This window comes from Pristis pectinata, chromosome 13 (assembly GCF_009764475.1).
Source record: "Pristis pectinata isolate sPriPec2 chromosome 13, sPriPec2.1.pri, whole genome shotgun sequence".
NCBI lineage: Eukaryota > Metazoa > Chordata > Chondrichthyes > Rhinopristiformes > Pristidae > Pristis > Pristis pectinata.
This window is the reverse complement of record NC_067417.1, coordinates 25,855,617-25,872,704: the sequence shown is the minus strand read 5'-3', so window position 1 is coordinate 25,872,704 and position 17,088 is coordinate 25,855,617. Positions and strand designations below refer to the sequence as shown.

The window sequence follows — 17,088 nt, the reverse complement described above, 5'->3', positions numbered from 1 at the left end:
GATATTAATATATATGAAAGTTAACTGGCCAGTTGAATGAATTGAGTACATAACTCCTATAAAAAGTTAAATGTTGTAAAACAGTGGCATCAATGCCAAGCTAAAAACAACCACTTTCCAAATTGCTGACCTCTTCTCTTACTCTACTTAAAAGTGAAAGTTTGTTATGTTAACTAAAGGACAGGAGAACCAGGACATTGAGTGCCCATTCAATAAATTACACAAAACTTCTGCTGTCTAATCAGTCAATACTGTTATTATTTCCTTTCAAACCCCAAATAATTACCTTAAAGTGGATGGCCAAGATTATGGCTAGGTTAATACAGGTCTGGGCCATCTAACATCAGATACCTGCTGTCTTCTAATTCTAAATTGTAGTATCTAATAATTATAATTGACAGTAACTGACCATTCAAGCAACAGCTGCCATCTTACCCTTTACTAGATTCAACTCTGAGATTGGAATAAACTAAGTTATCTGCTTACGTTCCTGTTACTGTCACAGGACACACATGATCATACTCGGCAATATGCGAAGCAAATATGAATTTAATAATAAATAAGCAAATTAAAATTAATGACCTACATCTGGCTGACAACCCAAAGTTTCACACTTCTATTCATTAGGATTAGACAGATTTCAATTCTAGGTTTACGAAGAGTGGTACAATGAAAAATGTGCTCCATTAACCTGACTACATTGTGGCAAATGAATTTTTTTTTTAATTCCCTGGTATTTTCAAAGAAAATAAAGAACAAATTAGTAAAGAACAGCATACACAAGAGAACAGCTTCCCTAACTTATTGCCTACAATTTCCACCGTATCCAACAGCTGTTGTCTAGCAGTGGTTGGTCATTGGTCTCACTGCAAACTTTTATTCCAGCAGAAGCTTGGCAAGGTGATGGACAATGTTGCCACCCTGGTTTAGAGGCTAGCTTTCTGAGGGGATCCGGGTGGCCTGATTGGGCTATTCTGTGGCTGGTATGAAGAGTATGGGAGATATAGGTGAACTGGAGCCTCGTAGTGACAGATCGTCACTGAGGAAGCAGAAAGAAAATCAAAGGGCAGCACTGATGGACATAGGATGGAGGTAGGGATGGTAACTGGGAATGAAACATCAGGAAGATGCAGTGATGCTTGGATGGAGGAAGGCAGATCAAGGCAAGGGTACGTAGTGATGGATATTCAGGGAGGACAGTACATTTGGAGGTGGGGGAAGACGGTGCTCGGAAGATCAAGTTGTCTCCAGACTGCCCAAGGATGATTGATCCCGTAACAACATGATCCAATTCCCCTGCAATGTTCCAAAAGGAATGTTGCAAGGGAAATAATGTCATGCCACATGGCTTGACATGAAAATCAGCCTGGAAAGTTTATCCAACACTCCAACTACATGTAAATTTAACCAAGATTCTGCATGCCAGAAATAGATGTAATGATGGAAAAAAAAACTTTTTAAATAAAGAATTGTGTCACTAATTTCAAGGCAAGGGGTGCAGTTCACTAATCGAATACTTGGGGAATTACTGCTGGAACTTGCATTTATTTATAACCTTTCACAATCTCAGGATACTCCAAAGTGCTTAACAAATGAAGACATACTTTGGAATAGTACTCACTGTTATAGGATTTTTCACATTGCAAAGTCCCACAATGGAAAAATGTAATAATGACTTTATTATCCATTTTAGTATGTTGGTTAAGGGATAAATATTAGCAAGACTACCAGGAATAGCTCCCTGTTGTTTTCTAGAACTGTGTCTTGGATCTGCTTTTGGGAGGCGGGGATGGGGGGGGAAGGTGGTGTGTGGGAAGATAGAATTTAATGTTTGAAACAAAAATGGTGTGCATGGCAGTGTAGCACTCCCTCAGTATTACACTGGATGGCAAGCCTGGTTTTGTGCTTACATTTTCTGGAGTGAGATTTGGAACCTCAATCTTCTGGTTCAAAGGTAAGAACATTACCACTGAATTAAGGCTGACACCAAACTAGTTTCCTTGCAGCTCCATGGTTCTCAGGTGCTGTCTATGCAGAGTTTTCATATTCTCTCTGTGACCACAGGGTTTCCTCCAGATGCTCTGGCTTCCACCCACATCCCAAAAACATGTTGGTGGGATAATTGGCTGCTGTAAATTACACCTTGGTGTAGGTTAACGGCAGAAAAATGAAAGGGGAGTTGATGGGCTTGTGTGAGAGGGAGAATCAGTTGCAGAGGTAAAGGAAATAAGGAGAGGGGGAATGGAGCTGATGCTCCCCTGGGTGTAAGCATGGACCCCATGGGCCAAGTTGCTTCCTTTTCTGTTGTTAGAAGTATATGAAATCCTGAGCATTTGTCCACCACAGGGCTTCAAACAGTATTCTACAGTAATCTTTGTTTACAATACTCCTTCACCTCCACTAAAACAAAAAATATTAAACATGTCTTTGCTTAAACCAAAAATTAGTTCTAAATATATATTTAATGCGCACAACTTTACTTTTGATAGCAGCTTGTTTTTGAAATTTCCCCAAAGTTATAGAAATTTACTTTAATGGATTGCTGGGTAGGAAAGCTGTAGTCCAACCAATAGTTTAACTTTCTTTTGATACAACTTGCATAGCCTTTTCCATGCTTTTACATCAAAGTAAGGGATCAAAAAATGAAGTGCTTCACTACTCTGGACTAAACATATCAACAGTGTAGTACTATCGTGTTAAAATAACTTAAACAGTATAAAGCCAGTTACTCCACAATCACAATTATACCAGGATAAACCAACTGTGAGAGCACTGATATTTAGAGAATACTAAAATTTACTGTTATTGGCCTGAAATGTTAATTCTTGTTTCTTTCTCTACAGATGCTGTCTGATATGCTAAAAATTTCTAGCATTTTCTGTTTCTGTCCCTGAATTTACTAATTTAGGATGAAACATTTCTATAACATCTAATTTTGCTACATTTTCCAAAAGTTGATTCTATCATTTTGGGAACCAAAAAGCACTTTGGATAAACATGGGCATATTTCAAGTTAGTTTTTTTTTTACTTTATCTCAAGCCAGAGTTACATGGTGAATAAAGAAAACAATTTTTATGATAAATATCCCTTCAATTATTTTTGAAATAAAGTTTTACATGTATTCCATAAGAGCTTACAGAAAATTGTTTCGCTCTGGCCAAATAGGCACAAGGCAAATTCTTTGGATTCTATTCATAAAATACAATTAAGTGCATATTTGAAATCACAAAAACTGTAGTCAATGTTTAAGCACCGGTATGGATTTACAACTATCAAAAGGAAACCAGTGAAAACCCCACATTCACCCTTCCAAATAATTTTCAGATCTGGTTTCAAGGCTGACTGCATTGTACTTACCATTTCTACATCTCCATCAGCCACAGCTCGCAATAACTTTTCCACCTGCAAAAAATAGTAATATACTAAGCTCCTCCTCCTAACAATCGGTAACCTGGTTTAGTACAATTCCTTCCAGCAGATCTGGTTAGCAAGATTTACAGAGATGGCAAATGATTTGTTCAGAATTTAAAAAGAGTAAAATCCTAAATAGACACAGAAAATTACTTTGGTTTGGAATACATTATTGTCAAGTTGTTTAAATAAATCAGGTTAATAGTACCTGAGAGTTTGAAAACATCAGTAAGAGCTCATTTATCCTTTGTGTTGCTAGTTATATTTTTCTGCATTATTTTAAGCAGAAAAGTGAAAATAACTTAAGCATCACTTTCCTTGAGGTATAATAATTTAATTTTGCATCATTAGTCAGGCTGGCCATTAAAGTATATTTAAAGGCTATTATATTGTTAAGTGTCTTTTATTTTCTCCGGAAGATTCAATTGCCTTTTCAAAATTGGGAAGTTTAGCCTTCCAGTCATTGCCGTCACAGTATAATAATCCTCACCTCACAGAAATGTGTGTTCCGTTATTTTCTAAATGATAAGACTTCAATTTCACATCTGTACTAATCTGGATTTACAGATTGCTTATCATTCATGTGCTTCAGAACAATACCATTAAAGTCTGCCATGTGCACTCAAAGCAAAAATGAATTCCCCTTCTATTCACTAGTAATGGGAGATATTTTTATTTTAGCATTCATATTGATTGAGGATAGATATTCATTAGCTCTCTTATGACACTAGTTACAATATCTGTAACTATTGTCCTGAGAATTAATATTTGATTTCATTGCAACAATGTGAAATGTCACTGTTGTTTGGGGAAATGATCTATTCAAATGATAGAATGGGGTGAACAGAACAAAAATTTCCATTAAAATTCATTTCTTCTTCCTTGTATGTATACATGTTATATAATTATAATTTATATAAATATAAATTATATGATGATTATCCATAACGTAGGTTTATTCACAAGATGTGGACATTACTTGAAAAGCTGGAACTTACTGTCTCTCTATTAATCGCCTTGAACTGAGTTACTTGCAAAGGAATGTGAGTGGGCAGTTAAGAATCAGCCACACCACTGTGCATTGGGAATTATTTATTTTTATATTTATTTGTGTGTGTGTGTGTGTGTGTGTGTGTGTGTGTGTGTGTGTATATAGATATCTCTATACACACACACACACACACACATATATAGGCCAGATGAAGGAAGGGCAGCCAATTTCCTTCCCTGAAGGATATAAGCACTCTAGTGAACCTGATGTCTTTTTATGACAATCCAGTTATTTTACTGGCCTGATCACTCATCACTGCACCATTTTTTTATTCCATATTACTTATTCAACTAAATTTATCAGCAATTGTTGAATGCAAACTCACGTTTCTCAATCTTTACTCCAGGCCTCTGGGTTGGTAATCCAATAATTTTAAAATAATGCTAGTCTACATAAGAACAGGATAAACATTTCTATGAAAGACTGATTTGGCGATTCATAGATAGCAAAGTACCATATGCAGAATTATGCACCATTCACCTTCATGCCTCTGAATCTTATTCCAAATGATTATAACATACCTGACCAAGAAAATAAAGTGCAAGATAATAACATTAATTTGATTTAGTCCACTAGAGCAGGCTTGAAGTCTCTAAAACAGCATATGTTGTTTAGTGGATTTTTTTGACTTGAAAACCGGAGACTTAAAATTGTCAGTCATCATATGAAAAATAAAAACAGCTTTCACCTCCTTGTACTTTCCTTTCTCCTCCTCTTGCTTCATCTCAAATGATACAGATGATGGAGTGGAAATAGTAGACTTCTGACTACCAGCATCTGTGGAAGACTGAGGCGATCTGCTGATAGACTAAATTTCCAGAATAAACAAATTCTATAAGTTACTAATCCAAAATTTAAATTTAAACTTGCATTCTTCTTTAAAAGGACAACAGCATTTACCTCTTGCTTGCTCTGTCGTCTGTCAGTATTAATGAAGGTAATTTCCAGCAACTCTAATATCTATAAAAGTAGATAACTTTTTTTAAAAACACACCTCTTAACAAACCAATGCAGTTAGAATGGATACTTGTGCACAAAAATTATCATTTCTTATACTTAAAGCATTTTACTACACAAGAAAAGCCAAAAATAAACATGAACCAGCCAGACAATATTATACAATGTTCCTTCCAGCCATATGCTTCATTTTCCTTGCTCCTAATTTTTGTCATTTTTATCTTTGAATTTACCACTATTTTTCGACGTGTTTCAAATCTCTCCAAAGCTGTGTACATCTTGTAGCTGTTGAATTTACTTGCTAGCCTTATAATTATACTCTTTTAGCAAGGAACCACTGATATACAGGTATATACAATGAAACCGCTTCTAATTTTAACAACTGTGAGGATACACCAAGTCTTCTGATATAATCTTGCAGAAAGGGAACTAAGAACATATTAGAAATCACAAATTAATACTTCCCTGTTAGTACATCATTTTCAAGGTTTTACTTTGATATTCTTATAAATATCTGAAATGATTTGTTCTAGGATCTTGTGAGTTTGAGAGGTTATAATTTTGGATGTATGGATATATGGCTCTCAATTAAAATACTGCTGAATGATAAATGAAGTTGACTTCCCATCAGATTTTTAATTTAATGAATGTGATGTTTTAGTAAAAGTCCAATGCATTCAAACTATTTCATCCTTTCCCTTCATCTTTTGAAGACAGATTAAGTCAAATGAACAAGATAAATGTCAGTCTTTGTGCCCAAAATATATAATTACTAACTGGAATATTTCCTTTTAACAGTGAATCACTATATTTTTTAACAGTGAATCACAGTGAAGCACTTCAAAAGACAGATTGAATTTGGAGAAACAAAAATACAATGTTACTAAAATAACCATAGTAATACCTCATAATGTTGAGATAGATTCTGCAACTTTCAAACTTAAATAACTCATATTTATTGATCTGTATTAATGACCTTTTCTCCTTCTAAATTGTACTGCCAAATGATGTGATCTCAGTATAAGCATCTTCAGGATGCATCAATAAACAGATCAATATAGTTTCTACTACCTTAGAATTGAGTGCACAATGCAATGGTGTTTCTTTCATCTTGTTCTGAATTTCAGTATTAGCTCCATTCTCCAGTAGAACCTGAATGATACCATCATAACCCCAACGAGCTGCAATGTGGAGAGGTGTATCACCTTTGTCATTTGTCATGTTTAAGTCACAGGTATATAATTGGTAATATACCAGAGCTTTGACACACTGCAAATAGTAAAAATAAGACTGTTAATTTTCATTGAAAGAACAAATTTGTATATTTAAGTCTTTGCTTGTAAGTTTTATCTGAAAATTTATTCAAGTATACATCTAAAGATAATTTTAAAACTGAACATGCAATGAACTTTTGTACTTGTCAGAACAGAAAGTATATACTTATAATCTATTTCAGTAAAATTCCCTTGTATTCAGTTAGTTTTCCTCATCACAAATTACTTCTGACAAGTATATTGATACATTTTGATTACACTGCATTAATTTTATAAATTATTAATAGCTAACTTCAATATGTTTACCATTTATGGCATTCTGAAAATCAAATGTATATAGATTCTTCAAAGACTTCAATTAAGAGATTTCGGTATAGTAAAGCCCAAATATTCTCCATTTCAGGTAATATCCTTTCAAGGAAGAGCAAGAAATATCCTCCAGTCACATTTATTTGTCTACCAAATCCCAAACTAGATAATCTAGTCAGTTACTTCACTGTTAATTATAGGAACAAGATATGCAAATTGGTTTGGGTTAGCAGATCTCTACTGGTTGAGACCATCACACAAGTCAGGAAATTTCCTTGACCTGATCTGTCCTGGGTTTTGATATCTGCCAGGACAGTGGTAAGGAGAAATAAAAAGCTCACCATCATCAACCAGAATCCCTGTTTTTGTTTTCTATCACTGTTAATATAGTTAATATTAAGGGGGCTGAGGGAAACCTTGTTTTGACATTGGTTATACTGACATCATGATGCCACATTGCATTTTTAAATACCTCTTCAATTATATTGCAATTAATTACTACTAGACAAATTCAGAGGTTAACTGCATCTTTGCCTAATGCTTTTTACTTGACATACAGATCAGCTTCCATAAAATCTCATGCAGTTTCCTTCTCAGTCAGAAACCCATTTTCTTGTTATATCTGCTGATTTAATTAAAACTAGTTAATTATAATTCTGGCACTGATACAAATCAATTATTCTGTACTTAATGAAGTTTTAGATCAAGATCTACACTGGGGAGAAAAGCAATTTACTATGCAGGTCAAACCTCACGTGTCAAATCTTTCATCACTATTTTTATGCTCAGTTGAAAAGAATGTATGTGTGATATTTGGTGCCTATGGGAATACAGGAGCAGAAGCCACTGATGCTGGATTAATAATGTTCAGAAAGGGTAAAATCTAAGACAAGAAGTAGTGGATCAGAATTGAGGAGAAGCATAGTATTTCAATCTTATACCAGATGTTTTGGACATAATCAGCTGCCACTTGGTAGGTAATTCTCATAAATAGTACATTATGCTCAATGTAAAGCATGCTTTTTGTCCTAGCACTTCTGGGAGGAGATTATGGTAAACCATGTTAAAATCCTCAGTAATTGAGAATGATGCGGAGATAAGGTACACAAGATTCAGACTCAGAAAGCATCATTGTTGATGAGCCGGGATGTTCTTAATAACGTTTTGAACAGAATGGAGACTAGACTAAACCAAAGAAATTTCACAAGGTGAAGCAAAAGTGGGCTACAATGACAAATGGGACAGGGACAGTGATGTACAAGGGAGAGGTGGGAAAAAGTATGTGGAGAATTTTAATGACTGAAATTTGAAAAAGCGTGGAAATATTGCCTAATGACAGTGAAAGGTTGGAGATGTTTCCTTGTCATCCTCATGTTTAAATCTCTTCATAGTTTCACTATTTCTAGAAGTTGGCTCTGACAATGTGACATCAACCTCTCTGCCTTTCCTTCTTTAAAAGCTGCCATAAGACTCTGTCACTTAGTCAAAGCTGCATATAACCAACTTTTGATTCCCAATCCGTGAAATGCTTAGAAACACTTCTCTATGTTAAAGGTATTTTATAAACGCAAGCTTTGTTGATGTTGTCACTAGTATCTTTAAGTGTGAGTGTAAGAAGTGATCACTGGAACATCAGGAACAGTGGAGACCCACAAAACCAATTGCTCAACTTAGAGTCTAATAAGAGCTGGAGGAAGAGAGTGAAAGTGGAAGAGAAGGAGAGAGAACAGAGGAGAGGTGAATGGGGAAGGCTGAAGAAGAGATAGAGCTAAACAATGGAAAATTACAGGAGGGGGAATTGGAATGAAGTCAAATAGCCGAATAAATGTTCTGGTGTAGAGTCTGGAACCACGTTTATGTATATCAGCAACAAACTGTATATTAGACTTTTATTAAAACTTACATCTTCATGACCATGCATACAAGCCAAATGAAGTGCTGTATTTCCATTATTATCCTGTACCTCAGTGCTGGCCTTGTAATCCAGAAGCAGCAACTATATATTGAAGAAAAATTATTAAAAACTGTTGTGCCTTAATTGATTAAAATAAGATGTAAACAATGCTGACACAAGAGGTTATGAAGATGCTGGAATCTGGAGCAACACACATAAAATGCTGGAGGAACTCAGGTCAGGCAGCATCTATGGAGGGAAATAAACAGTTGACATTTCAGGTTCAGACCCTTCAATAATGCTGTTTTACTTTTAAATGGAATTTAAGCTGAAACGTTAAATAAGAGAGAAAATGTTGTAAATACTCAAGTCAGGTGGCACAGAGTTAATGTTTCAGTTCTGATAAAAGGGTCATCAATCTGAAACATTAGTCTGGCTTCTCTTTTCACAGATGCCGCTTGACCTACTGAACATTTCCAACATTTTCAGGTTTTCCAGCATCTGCAGTGTTTAATTTTAAAAGGAAATGTCATATAGCCCAAATCTTCTGGGGCTAATTTCTTATATGGGTTGGGGACAGTAAGCAACATTATAGCACTAGTTCTCCAAATTACAAATCCTGCAATTATGGTATTATTCTTTATTTACATTCAGTACATTACACACTTATTAGAGAGTCTTCATGGTTAATTAATTTCCCTGTCAAAAGTACACAATAGGAATACACAAAAGATATTTTGTTTTACTACATTTACATGGAAATATTAAGAACAGTTTTTAGGCACGTCTTGAAAATCCTAGTCAAATTTACTTACAGTGACATTCTGATACCCTTTCTGACAGGACAGGTGAAGTGGGGTGGATCCATGATAGTCTGTAGCATTAACTGCACCTCCTTTTGACACCAACACATCAATCATCATTGGTTGGCCTTGATGATAAATTATATTTGCTCATTATTTAAAACAACTTTTTAAACAAAACTACTATACATCAGTGCCAAGTTAACAATGCACTTTGTACGCAGACCAATGTATATTATGCTTAAATTTAATGTTCAATTTCAAGTATTAAAAGTAACTTAAAATCTGAGAATTTTTTTAAAAATGGAAGTTTCCTATTTATGGATGTCTGATCACAGTAACAAATCAATGCTTACCACAGAAAGCAGCTACATGTAATGGTGTGTAACCCCGGTCATCTCTGGAAGATGGAGTGACAATAGATGGGTCATTCATCCTACTGCAAAATGGAAAGTTTGTCAGACCAGCTGATCCACCAAGTAATTATTTAAAATTGCAATTTTTAAAACTTAGTAATTTACAGAATTAAGTACAGAAACCAAAATAAATGTGTCACCATTATGATGTTTCCAGTAAAGGAGATTCTCGCTCAGAAGTGCAGCAGGTGGCTTATTCAACATTAGTACTTAAAAGGGATATTGCAAACATGACACGTGATCGATTCTGGAGTCACGAGTATAACATTTGCAGTCAGCCAGGACTTAAACCTATGGTCCTGTCAGACTGATCTCTTCCCTTATTTATAATGTTACACTGCCACTTATTCTTCTCTCTAGTTCCTGTGTCAATTCTTTATTATTCACCTGTTTCCTTAGTATTCTGCCAACTTCCCAGACTTCAGAGCAATCCTTTGTTTTTTTTTCTTGGTATTCTCTGAAGCAACCATCATTGCATGCTTACAAGCAGGAACACCACTCACCTCCCTCCACACTCACTTCCCATTCCCCCTTCCACCCTCTCACACACACCACATGGTGCTCTCTGGAAAATATACCAGTGGGTTTAAGTTGTGATACATTTAAGCACTGGCAAGGAATTAGAAGCCTTGGCAGCAACCCTCAGATTCAGTTGAGAGAGATTTCAATTGCAATATCCACAAACAAAAAAAAGGCTTGTCACTGCTCTTGTTGATGTCTTCACAGCTCAATGAAATAGAAGAGTCACTGACTTGCATTGCCCTGTGCCAAATGATGGAATTCAGTCTTTGTAAATTGACTCCTGTGCCTATTACGCCTAATTCTAGAGAATAAACCCCCTGCTACCATATGGGTTACTATAACAGTCATAGCTAACTAAATGAATGCTCCAGGGAATACAATCTTCATCATAACAAACATATCCATCAAACTCTTGGTTGACACACGTCAGTTGCAAAAGACAAGAACCATATCTGGACACCTAGAGGCAGCAGTCTAGTCCTTTCTTGGCATCAGACTCTATTACCCAGATATTCCCTTCTGGAATGCCCCACAGGAACATATGGAACAGGAGGAGGAGCTGGCCACTTGGTCCTCTCATCTACTCTGCTATTCCACAAGATCATGGCTCACCTGGCTGTAACCTCAATTCTGCACTCCCTCTTACCCTTTCACCCCCTTGTTTATCACAAATCTATCTACTTCTGCCTTAACAATATTCAAAGACTCTGCTTCCATGATCTTTGAAGGAAGTTCCAAAGAATCATGATCTTCTGAGAGAGAACTTTTCTCCTCATCCCGTCTTAAATGGGCTCATTCTAATTTAAGAAAGCAGTCAGCCCTTGTTCTAGGCTTTCCCACAAAAAGGTACAAACATTTCACATTCAACCAACCCATCAGGGCTCCTCAGGGGCACATAGCTTTCATTCCAATCCTCTCTCACCTTTCAGGAGATGCATCCTAACCTGTCCAGTTTTTCTTCATGAGACAACCTAGTCCAGTAATCCTTCTTGGAACTGCTTCAAATGCAGTTACATCCTTCTTTAAATAAGAAGATCAATAGTGTATACAGTACTCCAGATATAATCTCAACAATACCCTGTGTGACTAAAGCACAACCTCCCTAATTTTATATTCCCTTTACAATAAAGAAAAATGTTCTGCTAGTTTTCCTAATTACTTGCTTTCCCCACCTAGGATTCACTTCGGAGCATCTGCAATGCAGGAAGTGTTGTGGTTAACACGTTTACTGAGTTGCTCACACAACAGTTTAAGCGCCTAGGGAAAAATAGGGAGTGGGTGACCAACAGGCAGAGCAGTAGCAGGAAGGAAGTGCAGGAGTCCCCGGCAGTCAGCTCCATCCAGAACAGATATACCACTTTGGATACTGTTGGGGAAGATGGCCCATCAGGGGAAGGCAGCAGTGGCCAGGATCATGACAGCATGAGTGGCTCTGCTGGGCAGGAAAAAGAGTAGCAGAGCTATAGTGGTAGGGGATTCTAGGGTAAGGGGAATAGACAGGAACTTGTGTGGCTGTGGACTCCCGGTTGCTGTGTTGCCTCCCGGATGCAAGGGTCAGGGATGTCTTGGAGCGGCTGCAGGGCATTTTGGAAGGGGACGGTGAACAGCCAATTGTCATGGTGCATGTAGGTACCAAGGATATAAGAAAAAAAAGTGGGATGAGTTCCTTCAAGCTGAATTTAGGGAGTTAGGAGATAAGTTAAAGAGTAGGACCTCAAAGGTAATAATCTCAGGATTTCTATCTGTGCCACGTGATAGTCAGAGTAGGAATAGCAGCAATAGTTAGGATGAATATGTGGCTTGAACAGTGGTACAGGAGGGAGGGTTTCAGATGCCTGGGGCATTGAAACCAGTTAGAACCATAGAACACTACAGCACAGAAAACAGGCCATTCAGCCCTTCTAGTCTGTGCCGAAACGGTATTCTGCTACTCCCATTTACCTGCACCCAGTCCATAACCCTCCAGACCTCTGTTCTGGAGGTAACTGGGACCTCCAGTTCTGGGGTAAATGGGACCAGCACAAACCGGACAGTCTACACTTGAGCAGGACCGGCATCAATGACCTAGGGGGATTGTTTGCTAGTGCTGTTGGGGAGGATTTGAACTAATATGGCAGGGGGATGGGAATCCATGCAGAAAGACAGAGGGAAGCAATGCAGAGACCAAAGAAAAAGTTAGAAAAGAATGAAATACAGAAAAGTCAAATGCAAAGGACACAAAGATTACTAGATTCTAAAAGGACAATGAGTGTAAGGGCACTTTATTTGAATGCTCCTAGTATTTGAAACAAGATCAGTGAAATATGGCACAAATCAGTACAAGGGGTATGATTTACTGGCCATCACAGAAACGTGGTTGCAGGATGGAGATGATTGGGAATTAAACATTCAAGGGTATCAGGTAATACGGAAGGATAGGCAGGAAGGTAAGTGAGGTGGGGTAGCATTCTTAATTAAAGGTGAGATCAGGGCAATAGTGAGAGACGATACAAGATCTAAGGAGCAGAATGTTGAGTTCATCTGGGTAGAGATTAGGAATAGTAAAGGGGGGGGAAAAAAAAATCACTGGTGACGGTTATCTATAGGCCACCAAATAATAATATTACAGTGGCCCAGGCAATAAATCAAGAAATATATGAGACATGTAAGACTGGAACGGCAGTTGTCATGGGGGACTTTGACTTGCACATAGATTGGGCAAATCAAGTTGATTGAGGCAGTCTTGAGGAGGACTTCATAGAATGCATCCATGATGGCTTTCTTGAACAGCATGTTAGTGAACCTACAAGGGAAAATGTTATCTTGGATCTGGTCCTGTGCAATGAGACAGGTAAAATTAACTATCTTGTAGTCAGAAAAAATGATCACAGTATGATTGAATTTCTCATACAAATAGAAGGTGCAATAGTTCGATCTAAAACTAGTGTATTATGCCTAAGCAAAGGAGACTATAATGGCATGAGGGAGGAGTTGGCTAGTGTAGACTGGGAACACAGATTACATGCTGGGAAAGTTGAAGAACAGTGGAAGACTTTCAAAGAGATTTTTCAGTGCTCAACAAAAGTATATTCCAGTTAAAAGCAAGGGCGGTAAGGGTGGGGAGACCCAGCCTTGGATAACTAAGAAAATAAAAGAAGGCATCAAGCTAAAAGCTCATGCATACAAAGTCGCCAAGAGTAGTGGGAAACTGGAAGATTGGGAAAACTTTACAAGGCAACAATAGAACCACTAATCAAGCAATGAGGGAAGATAGATTATGAAAGTGAACTAGCACAAAATATAAAAACAGATGGTAGAAGTTTTTATAATCATATAAAGTACAAAAGGGTGGCTAAGATGAACATAGACCCCTTGGAAATGAGAAGGGGGAATTAATAATGGGTAATGTGGAAATGACCAAGGCCTTGAACTTCTATTTTCTGTCCGTCTTCACTGTGAAGGACACGACTAACATGCCAAAGAGAGATGTTATGGATGCGATGGGAGGTGAGAACTCTGATACAATCGCTGTCACTAAAGAGGTAGTGCTGAGCAAACTAGTGGGCCAAAAGTAGAGAAGTCCCCTGGTCCTGATGGAATGCATCCTAGGGTACTGAAAGAAATGGCAGAAGTTATAGTAGACGCGTTTGTGATAATTTATCAAAATCCTCTGGACTCTGGGCAGGTCCCAGCAGATTGGAAGACAGCAAATGTCACGCCACTGTTTAAAAAAGGATGTAGGCAAAAGGCAGATAGCGAGAGGCCAGTTAGCTTATCGTCTGTAGTTGGGAAAATGCTTGAGGCTATCATTAAGGAAGAAATAGCAAGATATCTGGATATGTGGTTCCATCAGGCAGACACAGCATGGATTCAGGAAGGACAGGTCCTGTTTGACAAACTCACTGGAGTTCCTTGAGAATATAATGAGTGCAGTGGAAAGAGGGGAACAGGTAGATGTGGTATACTTGGACTTCCAGAAGGTGTTCGATAAGGTGCCGCATAAAAGACTTATCCATACGATAAGGATGCATGGAATTGGAGGTAATGTATTAGCATGGATAGAGGATTGGTTAACCAATAGAAGGCAGAGAGTTGGGATAAATGGGCCTTTCTCTGGTTTGTAATCCATGGTGAGTGGGGTGCCACAGGGATCGGTGCTAGGCCTGCAACTATTCATGATATACTTTAATGATTTGGAAATTTGGGAGAATAGATTTAGGACGGAGATGAGGAGAAACTGCCTTTCCCAGAGAGTAGGGAATCTGTGGAATTCTCTGCCCAAGGAAGCAGTTGAGGCTACCTCATTAAATATATTTAAGACACAGTTAGATAGATTTTTGCATACTAGGGGAATTAAAGGTTATGGGGAAAAGGCAGGTCAGTGGAGCTGAGTCCATGACCTGAAAAGCCATGATCTTATTGAATGGTGGGGCAGGCTCGACAGGCCAGACATAAGAAAATGTCCTTACTGGACTTCTAAAAATCATGCACAAGGTGATCTAGATCCTTCTGCACTTCAGAGTTCTGCAGTCTTTCGCCATTTATAAAATAGGCTTTTTTTTATTTTTCTTGTAAAATTAGAGTTTCACATTTTCCCCACAATCCATCTAACACATCTCGTCCACTCACTTAAGCTATCCATATCCCTTTGCAGCCTCTTTATTTCTCAACATTTTAATTTTTCCATCTATCTTTGTGTCTTCAGCAAATTTAGTGACCATACTTCAGTGCCTTCATCCAAGTCATTTACTTAAATTGAAAGAGGGCCAGGCTCCAGCATTGACCCCTGTGCCCTGTAACACATTACCAATTACATCCTGCCAACTAGAAAAAACTGATATATTTCTACTCTTTGCTTCCTGTTAATCAGTCATTCTTCTCTCCAGGCCAAAATGTTATCTCCTGCACTACAAGTTTCAATTTTCTACAGTATTCTTAGATTTGATGCTGTACCTTATCAAATGCTTTCTGGAAATTTGAGGACTGTGCATCTACTGTTCCTCTTCTATCCTCAGCACACAATATTACTTCAAAGAACTCCAATTTCTCTTTTGCAAAATCACAATGACTTTGCCATATTACCTTCAATTTTTCCAAGTGTCTTGCTAAAACCTCATTAATAGCAGCTTCTAATATTTTCCACAAGTCAGCTGCAACTTCCTGTATTACGTCCATCTTTTCGAATGAAGGGGTTACATTTGCTACTTTCTAGTCTAATGGAACCTTCACTGAATCCAGGGTACTCTGAATATTTAGAAACCAATGCATCAACAATCTCATTAACCACTCCTTTTAAAATCCTTGGATGAAGTCTATAAGCACGTAATTCAAACAAGTTGGTCCATACAACTTCCCTGGTGATTGTAAACTAGCCGAGTTCCTCCCTCCCTTCCAATTCTTACATGAGGGATGCTATCCTCTCTAGTGAAGACCCAGCAAAGTACCTGGTTAATGCATCTGCCATCTTCCTATTTTCCATTATTACTTCCTTAGGCTCACCTTCTATAGAAGCAACAGTCACTTTTCTGACTCTTTAAACATCTGTAGAAATTGTGTTTAATATTTCTCGCTAACTTTGCCTCCATCTTTCCTTTCCTTATTAATCTCTTAATCAGTCTTTGCTGTTTTTATGTTCTGTCCCATCTGCTAACTTTATACAAATTTTTTAATTAACCATTGACAGTGGATTCTCCCCTTGTTATTTTTCTTTCTTCTTGAAATATATCCATTCTGTGTGTTCTGAAAAGTCCTTTCAATATCTGCCACTGAATCTCAATTGACCAATCACTTAACATAATTTGCCACTCTGGAAGACAATAATGGATCAATATAATGAGATCACAAACAATTAAGCATCCTATGAAAGTAAAAGGCATCTCATATTCTTGTACTATTTTCTTAAAATTGCCACAGAAATTAGATTTATCAAAACTATGATCATTGAGGGATTAGTATTAACATTTTATCAGTAAGATATCAAGTTATGTGTAAAAACAAAATTGTCACTTCAGCTGAATTTTACCTTGCTCTTGCAGCAAACTGCTGTTGCATTTCACACCAATGCTCAGGTAGATCGCCAAAAGAATTTGTGATATTGGCCAAAAAGACATTTGAAACAGTTCTAGGGTGGTTAACACTTGAAAAGTTGAGCTAAAACATGACCTGCTCATTTACCAACTGGATAATGGGTATTTAGTGCACCTTTAGACACTTTGCTGCACCCCACTATGAGAAGGACACTCCCCATGGCAGCCACACAGCAGCAATGTATCTTATGGCTGCCATGGAAAAGGTAGTACCACATTCATTCAAAAGGACATGCCATATCAATGAGATGTGTGCCAGGAGGGACGGTGTATACCAAGGCCGTGGGGTCCACCAAGGTCAACAGAAAGAACCTGGTACAAGACAGCTTCAGTGGCTCCTTCAGGTCTGAAAACCTCCACTCAATCGAGCAATACACAAATAAGG

At 37.6% G+C, this 17,088-nt stretch overlaps 1 protein-coding gene across 1 annotated transcript in view; it reads right to left on the bottom strand.

The window, feature by feature from the left end:
• ankrd27 (ankyrin repeat domain 27 (VPS9 domain)) overlaps window positions 1-17,088 on the bottom strand; it is a 95,163-nt gene that overhangs the window by 23,354 nt on the left and 54,721 nt on the right. Inside the window, 7 exon segments of the mRNA XM_052028028.1 lie at window positions 3,359-3,403; window positions 5,152-5,271; window positions 5,364-5,423; window positions 6,492-6,689; window positions 8,907-8,999; window positions 9,713-9,828; window positions 10,057-10,139. Of these exon segments, the coding sequence (XP_051883988.1) occupies window positions 3,359-3,403; window positions 5,152-5,271; window positions 5,364-5,423; window positions 6,492-6,689; window positions 8,907-8,999; window positions 9,713-9,828; window positions 10,057-10,139 (715 nt within the window).